At 34.3% G+C, this 20,799-nt stretch overlaps 2 protein-coding genes across 4 annotated transcripts in view; one reads left to right on the forward strand and one right to left on the reverse strand.

The window, feature by feature from the left end:
* Nucleotides 1–20,799, forward strand: part of DIP2 (disco-interacting protein 2) — a 154,898-nt gene that overhangs the window by 29,728 nt on the left and 104,371 nt on the right. The window lies entirely within an intron of this gene.
* LOC143922506 (zinc finger MYM-type protein 1-like) lies at nt 1,323–3,713 on the reverse strand. Its single transcript, XM_077445761.1, has 2 exons — nt 3,600–3,713; nt 1,323–3,529 (listed from the first exon to the last, which is right to left on the reverse strand). Exon 2 carries the CDS (start codon nt 3,484–3,486, stop codon nt 2,512–2,514), a length of 975 nt encoding a protein of 324 aa, XP_077301887.1. The 5' UTR covers nt 3,487–3,529; nt 3,600–3,713; the 3' UTR covers nt 1,323–2,511.

Here is a 20,799-nt window from a genome sequence, read left to right on the forward strand (position 1 = left end):
TCTTGAGGTTCGCCAATTTGATAATAAAAAATGCTGCAAAAATTTGCGTGGATTTTCGTAAGAATTCGCATTGTATTAAATCCTTATGTAGATTGGTTCGCTGATAATTGGTCACAAAGCGATCGCCCAAAAGTCACTAAAATCTCTATAACGGAACATCTGGCAGCCGAAAAGTCCATCATTCTAACGATAACTATTGTTGCGTAGGGGTGGGTGGAGGATCCAAGTAAAAGGCCAACAGTCGTCTCACAGCATTTATTGATGATTAAGGAGATACACGCATTGCCAGTGCTCCGTCCAGAATGACATGATATCGCCTACGTACCGCCTTATAAGGGGTAGATCTCTCAGGACGTCTAATCTGTTTACCTACTGTATAGTCACGTATTCGGATATGTATTTCCACGACATTGGGTCTCCCCGTACCGATTCTGAGAAATAACTAATAACGGTCATTGTTTAGCCTAAATGCACTTAAGAGTCCAGATATAATCCTTGGAAGTAAGTGCATGCACTTAGTTAACCGATAACAGATATCCGTTGGTCTAAGTGCAATTCGCTGAATCCGCGGCGTACGTAACACTATCATACTAACGAGAAATCGAGTGCCAAATATTCCGTATTCGCGATTTTCATGGCGAAAATTGTCTTTTGGGCGATCGCCATGTTACTAATAATCCAATTACCCATTAGATTGTGTGTGGCTACTTTGATTAGGGATAATATTTTTTGCACGGCTGTGAAATAAAATACACGACATATGTCAAAACGACATTTTATGTAAAATTAACATCTCTAAAATACGTTTACAAGAGGCTCATAATTAACATCTCTAAGAACGTGTACAAGGGGCTTATAATTATTTATGTTGATATTGATCAATTTTTTTTTACATATGTTTGACATAATTCGAATCATAGAGATTTTGGTGAGGAATACATACAATATGAAGACCTTGCATAAGTCCTGGTCACTCGTCAAGTGTTAAGAAAGACTTGATAATTGACAGTCAATCCAGTGGAATATCGATTAAATGACTATCGACACCTGAACTGGGAGTATCCAGCGCCACTGTAGCGGTTACATCTCACATTTGCAATTACATCTCAATCGGGCGATAGTTCGAATCCAATTTAGCATACGTTTTCGTCTGGGAATAGGACTGATGTTGTGTCGCAACTTCGACGTTAAATCACATCTATGTACGTACATATGTATGTATATCAGTGGCGGGCGGTGACTTTTCAAACAAGGGATGCTGTCCCTTGTTTGAAAAAAAAAACCGACCAATTTATTTTTTTAAATTTAATTTTATTCTTCGTTCCTTTTTACAAAATTCATCGATAACCGCATCATAGAATTTTTTATTGTTTTTTAAATTTGACATTATTTTCTTTTCGATTGCAATTAAAGCAAGACCAGAGAGTCTTTCTTCACTTTGACTACTTCTGGTGAACGTTTTAATTCTTTTCATAGTCGAAAATGATCGTTCAGCCGATGCGCTCGTGGAAGGTATCGTACAAATTAATTGTATTAAACTAAATACTTGTTCCAAAACGTCTATTAGATCATCTTTCACAATTAATTCCTTTACGTCATTTATAGATTTCAAATGAAAATCTTGCGTTGAGTACATGTAAATTAATTCGCTTTTTAATTTCATAAAATCAAAGTATTTTCCATAAGTTAGGTGGAGTGATTTAAATAGGAAATCTGGAAAATTATTTTCATATTCTTTAAATTTTTTGACGTTAAAAAATTCGAGAAATTTTAAATTTTCGATATCTCGAAATCGATTGGTTGTATTTACTGAAAGAGTTTCTAAAATTTCAGAATAGTGAAGTTTATACGTTGTTTTCACATCTTCTTCACATTCAGCATATTTTCTTTTTCTATTAAAATTTTTAGTTATTACTTTGTTCCACAATGAATCAAAATCGTCTTTTTTGTTATCTAAATATTTTACAAATTTTTTAATTTCACTTACGCAATACGATATGTCAAAGGTTTTTTTTTGTAAAATTTCAAATAAAAAATCTGCCGAATTAAATATTGCAGAAAATAAATGCAAATTGAAATTGAATTCAAACTCTTTTAAATAACGATGAAGGACTTCAGCATTTATGACAGCATCAGTATCCCATTCGTCTTCGTCATTAATTATTTGATTAAATATTTCCATTAATTCTGTTTGATATTCTAATATCATATTTAAAATTTTGCTATTGTAGTTCCATCGTGTAGGGGCAGCAGTGGGAAATCGTTTTTTTATTTGACAATCGAGAAGGGAAATTCTTCTTGAAGACTTACAAAAAAAAGTTGAAAATGACAACATACGGCTGAAAAAACGTTTGCATCCGGATATATGTTTAACAGATTGCGACAAAACTAAATTCAATCTGTGAGCGTAACAATGGACAAATAAAGAATTAGGACAAATATCTCGAATTTTTCGTTGCACTCCATTATGCTCCCCGGACATTACAGCCGCTCCATCGTACGTTTGTGCAATTAATTTGTCCAAACAACCAAATTCTTCCAAGGATGAATTTGTTGATGTTGATGAATGTGCTGAAAAAGAGCATTAGCTGTTCTATTGGGACTAACATCGACAAATCCAACAAATCTCTCCTGAATTTCATTATTTTCATCTACATATCTAAAAATAGTAGATAGCTGAGCTTTGCGACTGATATCTGTAGATTCGTCCACAATTATGGAAACAAATTTTGATGCACGTATTTCAGTTTTAATCTCATCTAGCAAGACTTTTGATATTGCGGATACCAAGTCATTTTGTATATGGTTCGATAGTCCAGTAAACACCGTAGAGTTATCTAAATGAGTTTTCAATTTTATGTCTGATTCACTCAACAGATACAGCAATTCAATATAATTCCCTCTATTTTCCGATTCCTGGTGCTCAAAATGTCCTCGTAAAGGTTGTTCTTGTTTTGCTAAAAAATAGATCGCGCTTATTAATTTCGACAAAATGTATCTATTTGCAGTAACTTCTTTGTTGTGCATTTCAATATTTGCTTTAAATTGAGCACTTAAAAAATTTTCTATACGAGGTCCCTTTCCAAATTTTTTAAATTGAGCAGCAGAACATATGTGAGCTTGAGAACATTCATGTCTCTTGCGCGATTTACTTAAATTGTTTAGGTCAGAAAATCCAAATTTACTCCAGACATTCACTTCTTGAGAAAATAAAATACATGGCCAACAGAATAATTTCGTTAAGTGAGCACATCCACAAATCCATGAAATTTTTTCGTATGTTTCTGTGTTAAAATACCTTTTAAATGTTTTTGTTTTAGACTGAATATTTAATATTGGTGTGGGTTTGGGGCTCTTAACAATAATCTCCTTTTCATTAAATGGGAGAGAAGCAAATCTTCTTTTCAGCACATTTTCAATTAAACAATTGCAATTATTATTGATCTCGACGACAAGTCCACTCTCATTGTTATTTTCGATATCCATATTAAAGGCAATAATGAAAACTCGTAAGTAGTGGAACAGTAAACTAAAAATAAAGTTAGACGAAACTAATTTAAATGAAAACTTAATTCAAAAGTAAAAAATAACCAACTTACAGTATAAATGATTAACTTCGTCTAAAGAAATGAATCGGCTAGCTTTTTGATAAATAACTTGGGGCGTAGCGTGCGGAAATATCGATCAACAGCGGCTTCCAAGTGAAACTCAATAGATAAGCAAACAGAGAAACCGAATCCACCGTAGAGGTTAAACAAGTGTCAACGCGTCCGCGCGAATATGACAGCCTCATAGTGCGCATGCGCAAATGGGATCGGTCCGAACTCCGAATCCATGACGCGCGCGCACTTCACTCAGCGTCTACTCGCCAGCGTCACTCGCCTGTGGCCGGCCTATGCGAATGCGGCCTATGCGAATCCTTAATAAAAATTATCAAAAGATCCTATATAATGCATCATGTAACAAAAAACACGTGATATGTGAAATATATATCATATACTACATCATAATCACGTACATCACTAAGAATACATCGAAGCGAAATTCAAATATTTATTAAAAATACTCTTGGCTTTTTAAAGTTATAGGGGATGCGCCGCATCCACCGCATCCATGGACCGCACGCCACTGATGTATATAGTACAAAGTGCTCTTACGGCACGTGAAACATGTAACATGATACATTCAGAAACTATTTTTGGCATGTTTGCGTGGACGCAAGGTCGATTAGATGTCCATTAGAGTTCAGAGGTCGATTCCTTCAAAGTCGCCACTGTTATATGAGATTCAAAAGATATTTCTCACCTTTTGTTCGGTACAGTTTCTATGTACATATACGTACTGTTTGTTGAATATGCTGTACATCTAAATACGTGTACTAGTATGCATGTACATATGTATATAATACTGGATATGTTATGCATAGCAGACAAACAGGGTCTGGTCTGGTAAATAAACAGGAGTGCTGCGCAGAAATACTGATCTCATGGCTCAGTGAACGTGATACACTCCCCTCCCTCTCGGTAAACGTTATCAACTAAAATGCAGCAGACTATTATAGATCGATCCATTAAACCAAATCCGCTTTAGAGATGCATCGCTGCAAAATAAACAAAACATTTCCGGTCTGTTTAATTTCGCATATGTATGTAGTATGATCAAGTTGATTACATTAAGTGAAAAGCGTATGTAGATTATAATTTAATTTTTCAATATATTGAATGTACATGTATTCCATTTAAGTGTTCTAACGCTTCTAAGGGCGAAATCACAGCGGTGAATGTGGCATGTGGTTTTTTTTAGATAGTTTTAAAATGTGACGTTCATAGCACGCATGCATGGCAAACGTTGGAACACGTCCTTTCAAAACGACACTTTCGACCGATATATGTCGTTGAAATTGTATGGTAGTATTTATCCTTGCTTGAAAGTGATCTATACCAAAACGAGCCTTTGGACCATTTTCGGTAAAATTGTATCCTTGCTTGACAGTGATCGATAACGAATATGGGATACACCATCATTTTCACTAACGTATTCCGCTTCCTGTTTTTCTTCGTTATGCCGAGCATACATCATTTCATACTTCTCTGAGTACATTGAACTTTGTATATCATCTTGGCGTTCAATGTCCAAGTTTCACATCCATACGTCATCACTGGCAAAACGCATTGATCGAAGATCTTTTTTTTCAGGCATTTTCGATTTAAAAACAAAACTCATTCTTCCATCCTCTTTCATCTCTTTATGTCTTCTTCTTTACCGGATATGTCTATTATTTGGCCTAAATATAGATATGTATTTACTACTTTTACTACTATTTTATAATCTAATGAAATGCTATCAGGCATGCAATAACTATTGAACATTAGTTTGGTCTCATCTATGCTAATTTTTAATCCTACTTTTCCACTTTCCCTGTCCAGCTGTGTTAGTCTGTTAAGTAGGTCAGCTGGATCGCTAGCTATCAAAACTATATCGTCTGCGAACCGAAGATGAATCAAGAAGCGACCGTTGATGGTTACTCCTGCTGTGTCCCACTCCAGGTTCCTGAAAATTGCCATCAAGCATCGCATTGAATAGTTTATGAGAGATGGTGTCTCCTTGCCTTGCTCCTTTTCCTATGCTATATCTATCTGTATCTGAAAAAAAAATTACATATGTACTATAAATTCAGACTAGATATTGAAACTGTGCAAAGGAAGTCATTCAAATATAGGAGAGGCCACGTGGTATTCAAAGCTAAAACATTGCTATGGATTAGTGGTGAACGAGAACACCATTGTGGTTATCCAAAGTTTCCACTGATGTTATTTTTAACCTAATCTAAATGATCAACTACATTTCTACACGTCTTTATAAACTATCTTCCGTTCAGTGAAATAAGATCAAAAGATTATCGATTTTTTATACCTTCTAGAGATGAAATGGTTTGATCGAGTCTTTTGTCTTTACATTCTTAAGCAATCCCAATAACAAAAGTGGTTTTGCAAAGCTATCCATGATAAAACTTGCCGATTGCTATATTAACTTTTCTATGGCCTGGCCATTTTTACATATGTACCTCCTTTGCATTTTTCATTTCTTATTTTCAATCTTGTTTTTCCAAAAACACTGCTGATATTCTCCTCGGCCTTTTACATAATAAAGGAATACTTTTATTTTTTGATATTTAATCGTTGATAAGACTTACGACTACTTTCTACTGCTTAAGTTTTGAGTTGTGCCATTTTGTACTCAATTAATATAATCCTATCAATCTACGGAGTCTTCTTGTGTATTATATATATCTAAGTTGAGGATTTAAATGAGATTTGATTTAAAACTTTTCCTGTCGCTTTCGATTGACACCTTTTCGCTGTCCCGAAACCGACGTATGCCAATTGCGATTCCCCTTCGTATTAATTTAGCAACACCGGTCTCTGTCTCTCTCTCCGCTTGTTTAACCTAGTTTAATGTCACTGGGTTTGGATCATTGACCCCTTCCCGACAGAAGAAGTATCGGTCGAAAACTTGATTTTGTATGAATTTTCAATACGTTGTCGTTCTTCTCATGAATTAGGTTCGTGACCTCTCTGGAATGAGCTGATGTCTGCACATTTGACAATATTCTACCACTTTGTTCTAAAGATGTATGTATCTTATGCTGTGTGGAAAGAATTAGCAATTCAGTCCCTGTATACTTTTTCCTCTCCGTCCCTCCACATTTACACCAACAGCATTAATTGCCCTCCATTTTGGCTAAGTTTTCGGCTAGGACTTACATACATTTCGATCAGACCTTATTTACATGTATTTTTATTATTTTATTATATACATACATTCATTGTATGTGCCAGGGATTACTCGCAAGTTTTTTGTACATAAGTACTAACATTTTTTTTAAATATACCTATACATTATAGAGACTTAATATATACACAATATGGACAATCAACAACATTTTTGATACACAGCAAATTGCGAAAAATAAATTATGTAGGTAACATATTTTTATAAGATTCAACAAATCTGAGATTCTAATAACTTGAATGTGAGAGAAACTGATTGGGAGGATACCAATTTATTGGATCCGTCACAGCAATTGGCTAGAAAAACTAGAAAATCCTAACAGGAGACGATCGGGTTTGAGTTTGAGATCTGAATTTTTTTTAATAATCACGTGACCTCGCCAGTAGCATATTTAACCGGGACTTGAACCCACGACCTATCTTCTTGTATGCAATAGGTATACCAGTGCACTACTTTATGGCTATAAATATGTTGGAACAACCCACTCGCAATATTTTGTACTTAACGTACAGACCGGACAATGCACTATCAAAATAGTAATCGAAAAACAAGCCGATTATTTTATTAAATATTAAATACTTGTTAGTTGTGCTAACCGGCTTCGCTCGATAAATGGAAATTAAATGATAACCATGAAAAAAATCTTAATTTGTTTTTATTACATTTATTTGTATCAAAAAATTAATATTATTTTACGACCCCGACTAATCACAAACGTCCTGAACGATCCAGCCAATCAGAAACGATTTTGAAGACATCCAATCATAAACGAATTACAGACGCCGTTTCGGTTTTGCATATAAGATTAAACTTTTGGTAAATACATACATATATATTGGTGTCTTTATTTAGTAATAATTTCACTTTTGGATAAAATTTTATACCGGTATATGTATTTCGATTTAAGACCGGGAATAAAATTAGCGAAGGTTAACTCACTTAATTTGCCAGGTCAATTTGATTAATATTGGAATATTTTCAATGATGAATAAATTTATTATATTATCTGTTAGGGTCATGGGAATATGGTTCGTGGTTTGTTGTGAACAACGCACTTTCACGTTCAATTTTTAAACAGGCGTTTCTCGTAGGGCTTCTGGCCACGACATTTTTTGTAGCTAGAAATAACAACAAATATAGCGTTTCGTAATTTATTTTATATTAACCCTACAGTGCATAGTGATTCATACAATATGCACCGCTTTTACAATTCATGGTAATTCCATTGTGAACCACCCATTCGCCAGATATCAAATCATAAAAATAATCCTTAAGCCTTTTTTGACCATTTTGTGACGATCTTTCGAGTGGTCAACACGGTTAGTGACTTCGTGCTACTTTGCAAAGAAATAACTTCCTTTACGTCTTCAAGGTATGTCCAATTTTTTTTAATTGAATTGTATATATCCTAGAGAATTTTGTCGTGATGTTAGATCTTGAGTTGATTTTTATTTATTTCTCTCATACCTCAAATACTGGAAGATTCATTTATGAATCAGCATACAATTGAATATGCTTATATTTAGTACTTTAGTTAGAATACAAATTTTAATATATCTATTAAATTTAAGATATCTTTCGTATACAAAAATGGGCTTGAAAGAATAGATTTGGAAAAATTAGATAATGATTCCCCTTCGACTTAATCGACTTACCTGCCGACAGTGATGACGAATTAGATGACTCGAGCGATGAAGATGAACTTATTGTTTCGGAGAAATTATTGGATAATTATTTAGAAAACCATAATATTTCTGACAATTATTGTGCCTATATTAAATATAACTCAAATATAATCAATTAAAGAATCTTCAATATCAAATATCATAGTCCTAATGATCAAGTAGAATCAACATCACAAAATGAATTCAGCATCTTCCAAAGTCAAAGAATTTTGTGGTAAAAAGACACTTTCAAATATACATTTACAGGAAATTCGGTGCTGCCAAATTCAATAAAAACCATGTGAAATGTATACGAGGTATGTAAAAAAATAGAAACGCTGTACATACATATTTCAATAAGGACAAGAATTGTTTCAAAACTTTTCATGAAACATAACGAATGCACGATGATGCATATACATATGAATCATTCACTTTTTCAAATAAAAAACAATGAAAAACTAAAACATGATGTTTTTAATTATTTTTACCATAATGTTAATACGATTTTATACCAGTCTATATTTTTTTATTTTTAAAAATAAAAAATCATGCACTGTTAGTCAAGACTAATCGAATTGCTCAGGCGAGTGAAAGTTGAAAAACAATGATCACATAAAAGCTTTTAAAGAACCGAATTTTACTTTTTTGAGTTAGGTGTTGTACCGCTTAAACATGACTAATCTAATAGTAAACATTTTATTAAATTTATTTGAATAGTTTTATTTTATATAAATTTATTTGAATACTCATTTGTATTTTTATTAAATTGACCGTCACCAACAAATAAACATATATAGTAAGTTTCTTATAAAAAATAATATTTAAGCCCCCGGCGTCTGCGCCCCCTAGGCCTATGCCACCTGCACCCCCCTGAGCATTCGCCGTCTAGGGCTACGCCCCCTGCGCCCCCTGAGCATTCGCCGTCTAGGGCTGCGTCCACCTGAGCATTCACCGTCTAGGGCTACGCCCCCTGTGCCCTCCTGAACCAAGGCGAATCAGCGCCTATGAATCGAAAAAATAAATAAATCGAATCATTTGTCACAGATCTACGAACGAACGAACGAAGGATACATACATATATACAAAGTCTCTTTCAAAATTATATATACATAAGATACGGTGATTATTAGAGGTAGTACCGGAAGCGTGCTTTTTCCAGGAAACATGGCGTTTTGGAAACATTTACAAAGCTAAAGAGCATAAAAAAAAGTTCATCATAAAAATGAACAAATCACGGCGAACAATGAACAATGAACTGCGCAAAGTTGGTCCGCTCTTTCTTTTTTTTTATAAATTAAATGTTTGTAGATTTGCATGGCGTACAGGCAAACTACAAGTTTTTTGTATTTTTTTTTTGCAATTTGTTTGTGAAAGCGCTTTTGAAAGGACCGTTGCATCTTGATGGGCGTGTGCAGCTTGTTCATCATCGACACGTGCGTCGATCGGTCGATCGATTGTGCAATTTCTTGCCGGATATCGGCCCGATCCGGACGCGCTTTCGAGCTTTTAACACGTATAATAATAATAAATATATGTATGTATGTACGTGCATACATGCGTATGCATAATAAACGTGGAAGCCGGTCATGTCTGATGCTCTCCAAAACCGGGTCAACACTCTTGCAGAAGCATATCATAACACGACGGGACAATAATAGAACGAGCTTCGATCAATTTCGAATTTACCTATGCATACATACGTTCGTGTGTACGTACTTACATATATATTGTGTTTTTAAAAAGGTCTAAAATGATTTTGGTGTTTGTAAAAATGTATGCAAATCTTCGCGGAGTCTTTCATAAGAAAGTGCGATCGTCAATCGATTCATATAATATTAAATTGGTACATCTACATATATACATATTTAAAATTAAAAGTATTTCTGTCTCGTGTAGTGCTACATAAAAAAATAACCCGGTCGGTGTTTAATTTTTATACCCCCCCCCCCTCCGCATTTTTCCTTACTAAAAAACTAATATTGGTAGTTGAAATATTTATTAAAAAAAAATCAAATAATAATTAACAAATATTCTTACTTGTTGAAATTATGATGTGTTTTTTTTATATTTAATAAAAACTTCCATAACGCACCCACTTTAACATCTTTGATTTTGCAAAACCCGTGTTTGTGTGTCAACAGCAACATTTGCTTTTAGCAATGCTAAAGCCATGTACATATGTGTATACATACATATGTCAAATTTGAACATGTTAATTTAGAGATGGCTATTCATTTAAGCTGAGTTCCCTCATTTTATTTTATCTATCCTCAAGTGCGTATGGTCAATAGTTCAAAGAATGTTTTCTTTTGAAGTTTTGGGTGGTTTTAGATAAAAAATCCAAGTGCTCATGTTACTATTCGATTGTGGTCATCGAGTGTTAGAACGAGAGTCTGCTCACAAAATTTTATATGAAATTTTAGTCAAAATATTTTTTAATTGTACTCAAAAAACAATGTCGTGACCTGGCTCAAAAAAAAGTACCAGGTCGGCGACCTGGCCCGACTACACCACTGCATATAGGCTCCTAAACCACGCAACCGATTACGATGGAACTTTCAGGATTTGTTGCATACATGTCCGGGAAGCTTACTGAGAAAAAAAACGGGAAAAAATCTCTTAATAATAATATTCGTAATGACGATTTTACCGCCGTGAAAGTATGACGCGCCATAGTGTATTCAAGAAAATGTGTTTGTTGGTAACCACTTTAACAGGTTGGTTTATGACGACGCGGCGTTGAAGAGACGTTGTTGAGTTCCAACCATCACTTGAAACGGGAACGGGATTATTATTATTATTAATGATTATTATTATTATGCCTTATTCTGGCATTGCAACGCATGCCGGGTTCAACTAGTATAAAATAAATTCTTAAGAACTACATATGTATGTACATACGTATAGCTTAGTTTAGGATTACGTAGGATAACATTACCTCTCGTGGCCATGCATGTTCTAGGTAAACCAGTTGTCACAATTGCGACATGCTCGATTGTACCAAATTTTGGTACAGACAATGTAGTCACCCGATCTCAGTGTGTGTGATCGCTCGAAAATTGGAAATAAAAACCGAATGAATATGCATGAGCCCGTTCTGGCTCGTTTACACCAGCTCGTTGTTTACTGTATTATATGTAGTACGTAGCTTTTCAAACTGTGACGTTTGCTTTGTTTCAATCACTATTCAAATAATTAATTGATTTAAGTTGGACGAACCGTTTCGTAGCCAATCCGATTCTGGTGAATTGGGAGCAGAGCCGTGCGTATAAAAAGCTGCGCCCGGGGCGAAAGCTTGAATTTGGCGCTCCCTCTTCGCTCAAAAATCATATTTATACTTTATGTACAATATTCAAAAAATAAGTTTATAGTGAAAATAGTGCAGCAGGGCAGTTTGGAAATCACTGGTGTTGCGCATGCGCATAGTGTTTGACGCCCAAACGAATTATCCTTAATTGAGAACGCGGAAGCGGCGCTGTGTTGTGTATTAATTATAGCCAGCGGTGCTCAACCTTTTTTCGAGTTGCATCGATGATTCATGTCGACTGTAACTTTATGTTCTGTTTTTTCACATATTCATTTTCAGTTACTTTGTGAAAGTCTCTATTCTTCATATATACGTATATATGTACATATATTAAATGGTTATGCGTTTATGTTTAATAACACTGTTCGACATGAAAAATGGTTCAGAGACGAAATATGACTTTTTTTATTGATCTATGCCTAGTAAACACGAATCTGGTAATAAAAAATGATGATTGGCTCGAGATTCGGAGATACATATATGTATTTTTTAAATCGCGCGATTTTTATATATCTCGGTGTTGTTCGGTCGATGTCTCCAAATCTGTCATTTTCTTGTTCAAAATGAATATTGAAATCTATAGTCGGATATTTTATCTTTCATTTGTAGTACTTTTCAGCTTTCAAATCTCTCTAAGTAGTCGTCCATTTCAAATCAAAAGTCAAAAGTACGTATTTTCATTTGGAATTTTTTCCCACTGTTAATACTATTTTATATTGAGTATTCTCTATTGAAACATGTTTATTGAGATAGTGCTCTGGCCACACTATTTTTTGTTTTCGTTTAAAAGGGGTAATTGGAAGTGTGCCGAATTTTAAATCGGTAAAATTGCGAGCTAAAAGCTCGTACTAGGGATTACTCGTATTTACATGAATCTGAATTGAATTAATAGGGATAATATATAAAAAGCACATAGAAGTATAGGTGAAATAAATTAAAACAGAAAATAAAGTATGTTATTAATAAACCTTATAAAAGTTAGAGAAATGTATAAGTGACAATGAATAATAATAATACTTTTATTACGGCTTGAATTGGAAGAGGAATTGCCGGTCGTGTGGCGCAGTGCAACTGGTCACATCACTGAACTAGTAATAAGCTGATTACAGCTATACAAAGCAAAAGCTAACTGACCGTAGCCCTCTATTTATACATATAATATCATACATTAAAATTGGTAGCGGCCATAAAAATATGAAGATTGTCCAAAAGTAATTGATATAGTGGAGAAAATGAGATATTGAAATGGATTGTTCAGAAGATTTATGGATAAGAGCTGCTCAAAATAGAGAGCAGTGGATTGTAAATGGCTGTAGATAATGATGATGATGATGGTATAATAATGTGATAATTAAAATTGTCAAAAAATTATCATTTAAGAATAAAATATGAAAGTTAACCAATGTCGAGATTACACCATCTGATTTGCTGGGTATTAAATTCACCTAATTTGGCGTTAGCGTTAAATATAATTCCGAATGTATCGAATCGGCCCAGAAAATCGAACGGTGGGACTCCCGCACAACTAGCATATTTGCAGGCATTCGAAATGAGTTAGGAGTTAGTTGCCAATTCGGCTCTGTTCCTGCCCAAAGTTCCCTACATCTAGTTATGACTAAGCGACACGCCTATTTCAAACGGCACGCAAATATACATATAATACGTACACACTGTCAGTTTAAAATTCATGAATTCGCATTTAGAAACACAAAACCCCACTCGACGTTCGAGACGACTATTGTTGTTTCGAATTTGCGACCTAAAATGTGTCCATTATGATTATTACCGTTTTAATTTTATCACCATTGTGTGTGGATACAATTTTAAATTTAATTGTTAATTTGACATTTGTCGTATCTGCTTGTGTGCTTCCTGTCGGAATATAACAATTCAAATTAATGCCATTCTTTTTTTTTTTTTGTATTTTCAAATTAAAATGTTATCAACCTAAATGTCATCATGCGTAATGTCCGACATTATAAGTATTAAATTTTTATACTATTTAAATATATACCTATACTTGTCGAATTGCAATTGGAATTTTGTGTATTTTGGCACTCGAGATTTTCTTCTGTCCGATTATTTCAGACCTGTTAGTGCTCACAAACGATCGGCTCGTACTCCCTTTTGACGAACGACAATCTATTATTGATTCTAAATTTAATACCTCTGTCGATACGGCTATTGCATATATAATTTATTGCATTAAAATATATACACTATAAATCATTCATCAAAACAATTCATGCCTATTTTTGCAAATCGGTAGATATTTTGAGTTGTACTGATTACGAACCATACTTTTTTTGATTTTTTTTATTTTGCATACAAATATACATATTTATTTATTTATTCAAATAGCAAAACTGCTACTACATATAATACAAAATAACAACAATATATGTATACCAAGAAGGCCTGACGGGTAAACTCCAATGCGCCTTTGTGGCCAATTACAAATATCGATACACAACTTTTAGAATATTTTTTAACAAAGCATCATAGATACGTCTATGGGTAATATATATATTTTTTGATAAACTTGCATTTTCATTTTTTAATATAAATCGTCAAATTTCTAGATGCTGAAAACTTGAAAATTGCGAGAAATGGGAAAAGCTTTCCCATTTGTTGGAACCGTTTCAATGAAAATCAGATAAATTGGCAAACGATGATAGGAAACGATCGATCTGGAGTCACAAACCAAGGTCTGGCCAGCAGCAGCAACCAGTGGGACTCAAATCCGTGACCACTATGTTTGAAAGCATATATGCATAGCTCGGTTGTTAAGCTTCTGCTTAGCGCCGAGAGGCGCCGGGTTCGATCCCTTGAGCTGACCCTTTTTGAAAATAATTTTTCTGAGTATATCTGTAGTACTGCTGGTCAGACCTGGATATTTGTGACACCAGGTCGATCTTTTCATATCAGAGTTTGCCAATTTTCTCTGATTTCATTGTTGAAACGGCTCCCTGTAAAATTGGTTAAATATCCTTCCTACCTACTATGTCACCACTATTTGAGATTGATAATTTGCGAGTTTTTCGGTGTCTCGTAATTCAGCAACTTGTATAATAAAAATAATGCTGCAATGTTTGTAATTGGTCAGGAAGGCGCATTGGGGTTACCTGTAAGGCCTTCCTGGTATATGTATATGTAAAAAAAAAAATGATAACCTAGACTAGTCCACGCTGCTGGTAGATTAGGTTTAGATTTTAAGTCGTACGGTCTTAAGACTGTATATTAACACGGCTTTGATATAAGAGTTTTCTCAAACTAGAGACCTGTTTCAATCGAAAAATTAGGTCGGAAATCGTGGGATGAAAATGTTTTGAGATAAAATTTGCACAACCAAGTTAAATCCATAAAAGATTAGTTCATTCAACAGATGTTTGATATTATCTCATGCAAAGCCGAGCCCTTTCTCCGATGTAATAAAAATAATGATGTATGTATTTTATTTCCTATTGTCTTTTTCTAACTGTTTATTCTTTTTTGTTTACAGGTAAGAACCACAATCAGACGCACCTCAATATACAACTTTCATTTAAATCAACCGGATAGTATCGTAAGTACGCTGATTACATACACATGTATACATTCAAAGCCGTAACAAATTCGCAGGACTTGCAAACCCCCAAGTGATTCGCACCCAATTTTTCAATTGAATTCTAACAGCTCGTGTCACTCTGTTCAGTGTGACCAATTTTCCAAACTACACATGCATATTGTATGGGTATGTCTCGTCTGCGTTGATCAAGCAATTGTATCCCGTGGTCCTGGTTTGATCCAATTAACCGGTCGTCTTTTCCAGCCTGGAGTCAATTTGGACTCTTTGTCAAGTAGGAGTCATGGAATTGCATCGCGTTTGCTTGGGAATTAAGTAAACCGTATTTTTTACGACTGTTTTTAGACTTGCTGTGTGTAGTACTTCGAATAGTGGGCAAGCAAAACGCTCGCACAACAATCGAGTGACTTGTCCGTGAACGGAATACATTAACCTTCGCGATGATGTTCCTCGAAAGAGTGTTTCTTTCAGCCAATCAATGGACCGCACTGTTTATTGTGGACGATGAATAATGCGGAAAAAAAAGTGCGACTTTAGCTCGGCATGGGGCCGAAGCTCGAATTATTCGCGTGTATTTTGAACGTTTCCATAAGACCCGTGCTAGTGTTTAATTTTAGTTAATGAAATTATGGAAAAATGTGCTTAAGTAAGGAGATAAGGACATGTCGAGCTGTAACAATAGTCGAAGATCACGCGAGCTTGTTGTCTACAACAGTCTGTGCTGGTTAGGTTTCCCTGTTTCCTGGAAAATAGACCCAAAACGCCCTATTTCCTAGAAAAAGTACGCTTCCGGTCCTACCTCTAATTATAACATACTAGTGTTGTTTCCGTTGATTTCAACGGGTGGTTTCGGAAAGGAATTGATACACGAATTGAAATAAAGTTTCAGGATTTGTTGTATGTATGTATGTCCGGGAAGTTTTCTGTGAATAAAAACGTCTTAATAATAATATTCGTATTTATGATTTTACCGACGCGAAAGTTTGAAGCGCCATTGTGTAGTCAAAGAAATGGTAACCACGTTACCAGCTGACGACACCGCGTTGAAGAGACGTTGTTGAGTTCCAACCATCAGTTGAAACGGGAACGGGAATTGCATGCCTTATTCTGGCATGGCAACGCATGTCGGGTTCAGCTAGTGTTATATAAAAATATAATGTGAGGTCATTTATAGGCGCGCGCACGCACGTATTAATAGAAAAAGTTGAGTGCGCGCATTACACGCTCACCAATCCAACCCGTTCGAAATGATGAATGAACGTGTGTGTGTGTCTTCGTGGATGTGTGCATGTGTAAACGCTCCCGCGCAGCGTATCTTGACGCTGACGTCACCCGTCGCTCGACATTCAATATCAGGAGCATATGTCAGAAGCTCCTCGACACGATCGTTCGTCACGCCACATCCCTATAGCCGATAGCGGATGCTTAAAATGCTCCCATTGGTCCGAATGTATAGTCGTTGTTCTAATTGGTCAAACGTTAAGTGGTCCACGTGGACCACTGTGTATGTTTTATATTATATTCAATAAATAAAATGAAGCATTGCGATTGGAAAGTGTTAAAATTCTCGATTGCTTTTATTCTATGACAGGTATATGTGTATTCCAAATTGATAACTTTCAATATTATATACGTATGTAGGATAAATGCATAATATAAGCATTGGAAATGTTATCTTGACACTGGCTCAAGTTGAATGTAAAAAAATCATGCAGTTCGTGAGTTGAATTTTGATTGAGTCCTTCAAATATTTAACATATATCTTGAATTCGATTTCAATTCGCAGATAATGCATACATACATACCTTCAGAGTGAAAGTGATTTAAGTTATTACGACATAGAAAATCGTATGTTTTCATTAAATGCTATATAAAGCGAATGCTGGAGATTCATTCTCCTCTAATTTGAGTCTGTTTTTATATCATCACTTAAATTTTGACTAAATTTAGCACTTTAAAATAAACATATGACAAAAGCGCATGTTGATGAACTCATCCAACGACCATTATAGTGGTTTCGTCTCATAAAGAGATATTTTATATAAATAAATAAAAGTATTTGAAACAAATGTGTGTACTGTAAACTTGGAACTGTATTAGTGACTGAAAATTCTAATATATGGGCCGCTATAATTGAAATTGAGATAAGTCCACTTTTCTTCATTTCGAGAAATATCTCGCATAATATTAAATATAATATTTTGCGTTTAACAATATTTAAAAATACTGGTGGCTTGTAATACGTTTACTCTGCTTTTCTGATATTCTGGACATTTCGAATTAAAATAAGTGATAACAATTTGTGAATTACATATGTATGTCAAACAGAAATAGTGTTTTCGGAACTGAAAGTTAGTCTTCCGCCACTTTCAAATATAACGGCTCATATGTAGAGGTAGGATAGTCACAGTGCTATCCATTGTTCGGTAAACCTTTAACAATGCATTTACAACCTTTGAACAATACATGGCCCCCTCAGGCTCCGGTGACTACTCATATGTTTGTATGTACCAGTGGCGTGCCGCGACTTGTAAAACAGGGGGCTAGATATGGACGGAAAAAATGTTTTTAATTTTTAAATTATAGTAGACTGTGATGAGTAAAATTTTTCATTGTTTTGCTAACAGAAATATTCCAAGTAGCCTTTCTTTTTTTCTTAATAAGATCTTGTTTGTCTTCAAAGCTTAATCTTTGAATAATTTGTCGAATAATCGATCATTCCAAGACCTCGTTATTTGTTCTGAGGGAATCGTTTCGCGTTTGTACTCGAAAAATTTCTTAACAAAAAAAGTTCGGAATGATGTTTGATAGACACAAATCAGAATATACTTAGTTGAAATGCCACAAATGGCTTGAAGAGGCGAGTAAAATAAAAAAAAAAGTTTTTTCTTCGCCTATACGTAACAATTCGCCAGTACCGCGAAGGGAACATAATTGAGACGGTGAGTCCGTGCAAGCGAACGACGCGGCGGACAATACCATAACAATCGACTGCCTCGCGGGCCAATCCCGGTTTCTGAACTTCGCTAATCCGAATGAACAATGTCAATATGGATAACGATTTAAATTTATTGTAATTGATATTTTTAAATTTTAGGGAACTAACCTAATTCCCCTATTTCAAAGCACAGCACGCCACTGGTACATACTTACATATATTTTATATGTATATTGAATACATTTATGGACACTTTTATTTTAAGGAAAAAATACGTATTTTGTCGTAAAAAATACGCCTTCATGAAATATAATACATATATTTATTTGCACAAATCTTGCGAAAGTGGCTCAAAGCGAATACTGCATTGCGTATGTACATATATTGTTTATTTTAAGTTTGAGAAAAGCCGGACGTGATTTGTTTCTTTATAATGCTATGCAGATGATTTTTACAAGGTTTTATTATTTAGTCCTGCTTTATTTTCAGTACCCTTTGCTGTAAGGTAAATTCTGAATCTCGTTTGGTTGAAAATCTGTTTTATGAACCTTGCAATATGCGATTCCTATCGGTCAGAACATTTTGGTTTGACCAATGAGAATCGTTTTTTATTTCCCCGTGCAAAGAAATGTATGTAATTTTTACAGCAAATTCACAATACTAGCCTTTATACAACGTTGTTTAAACTTGAATATTGTATTATGAGCATTTATAAGAATTTTAAATAGGTTTTTGAGCTATTTTTCCTATTATGCTGTACATTAACATTAGAATAATATAATACTATGATTACTAATGATCAGTAGATCCGTAGCTATTAAAATAGATATAAGATGTATTGTGAACATAATTTCGTAATAATAAAAAGCATTTAAAAAAAATCTAAATCTTGGATATCAATATAATTTTTAGATCTGTATTATTCACATTCAGCTTTTCTCAATCGTTGCATTGTTTTTAATTATTATCTTTGCGCGTATTGTTTTTTTTTATTTTTTTTATATTTTTCTTATTAATTTCTCTCGTGTACTAATCGATGCGTTCGAAACATAATTAATATTTGCGCAACATTAGAACTGTGTTAATTTACTTTTTTATATATGTATGTATAAAGTATAGACAGACATGCATATGTATGTATATATATATTTTTTTAGACGAGCTTTGTTTACGAATGTAGGCGTGTCTGTAATTTGACTGGTCTCATTTAGTATAGTTATGGCGAGCGTTGATTAAGGTCTTTTAATTAGAAACGTTACTGACTCAATATTTCATTATTATATTTTCTCCTAGTTATATATGTTCTTACCTATACATAGTATTCGGTTCATTCAACGCAAACAGGATAAATTGGCACCGACCGATCCGTTAACAATTTAAATTAATTGTTCGCGAATGTGGAGCAATTACTCGATTGAATTAACGTTCTAATTCTTAATCGTTTTTTAAGTCTGCGTAAAAGTGCAACGGATATATAATTATAATGCTTGCTATAACATGTAATAACTGATGAGAAACCTTAAAAGATTTAAAGTTGTATAAAAATGCTCCGGAAAAAGTACCTCGTACCATGCAGTTTGTGTGGCAATTTATCCGTCGAATTGTCTAGCAAATTATTGGCCGTAGACTTTTAGTAGAGCTGTGTAGGAATTTGTTCACTAAAGTATGTCTCAAAAATAATAGTGTGATAGTAACTAGAAAGTTTTGTCTATGTGATCCAAAATTGTATTTGAAAATATATATTTTTTAACATTCTCAGTAATGAAGTTGAGTCAATCGTAAGATCGCTCGCGACCAAAAATTCATAGCGAGCAACTTATCGACCGATAAATTGCTCCGTGAATGGCTAGTTTTAAGTACTTTTTACTTCGCGCTTGTAATATGTATATATGTACATATATTTAATTTTGTTTGTCTATAATGAAAAAAACATGGGTCAATGTCATATATGTATGTATGTACAGAGCCGTGCGAAGGGAGCGGTGGCCCCGGGCGCCAAAGTTAAATGGATACGACGAATACCCAAGTTTAAACTTTGAACCATTGTGGCATTACAGGAATTTGTTATACAGCCATAAACAATGTTCTATAGATAAAAAAAACAACAGCGTCAAAAGTTCAAATTATAATATTAGCAGTTGTTATAAATAAGAAGGAAAATTGAGAATGTCTTACATCGACAGTCGCCAATAATATTCATATATAATACATGTATTATGTACGAGAACTAGCTGTGAATACAAAACATCAGCGTGAGTTTTTGTAGAACTAGAAGAGAGAAGATCAAAATTCACTCATATCATCATCCAATTATTAAAATAACGATGAGCACAGGCTTCCAGACTACTTTCCGAAAACCTACGCTCACTGAGGTGGAAAATATCAAATAGGGACACAGCAGCAACGATTTCATTAATTAATTATAAATTATTCGATAAATTGATAGATTTTATTTGTCAGCAAATTATAATAGAATCATAAATTTCAGTAGCCGTCAACATCAGTTGAAAGATCTTTCAGTAAACTTCAA

The sequence above is a fragment of the Arctopsyche grandis genome, chromosome 2 (assembly GCF_051622035.1).
Source record: "Arctopsyche grandis isolate Sample6627 chromosome 2, ASM5162203v2, whole genome shotgun sequence".
NCBI classification, from domain to species: domain Eukaryota; kingdom Metazoa; phylum Arthropoda; class Insecta; order Trichoptera; family Hydropsychidae; genus Arctopsyche; species Arctopsyche grandis.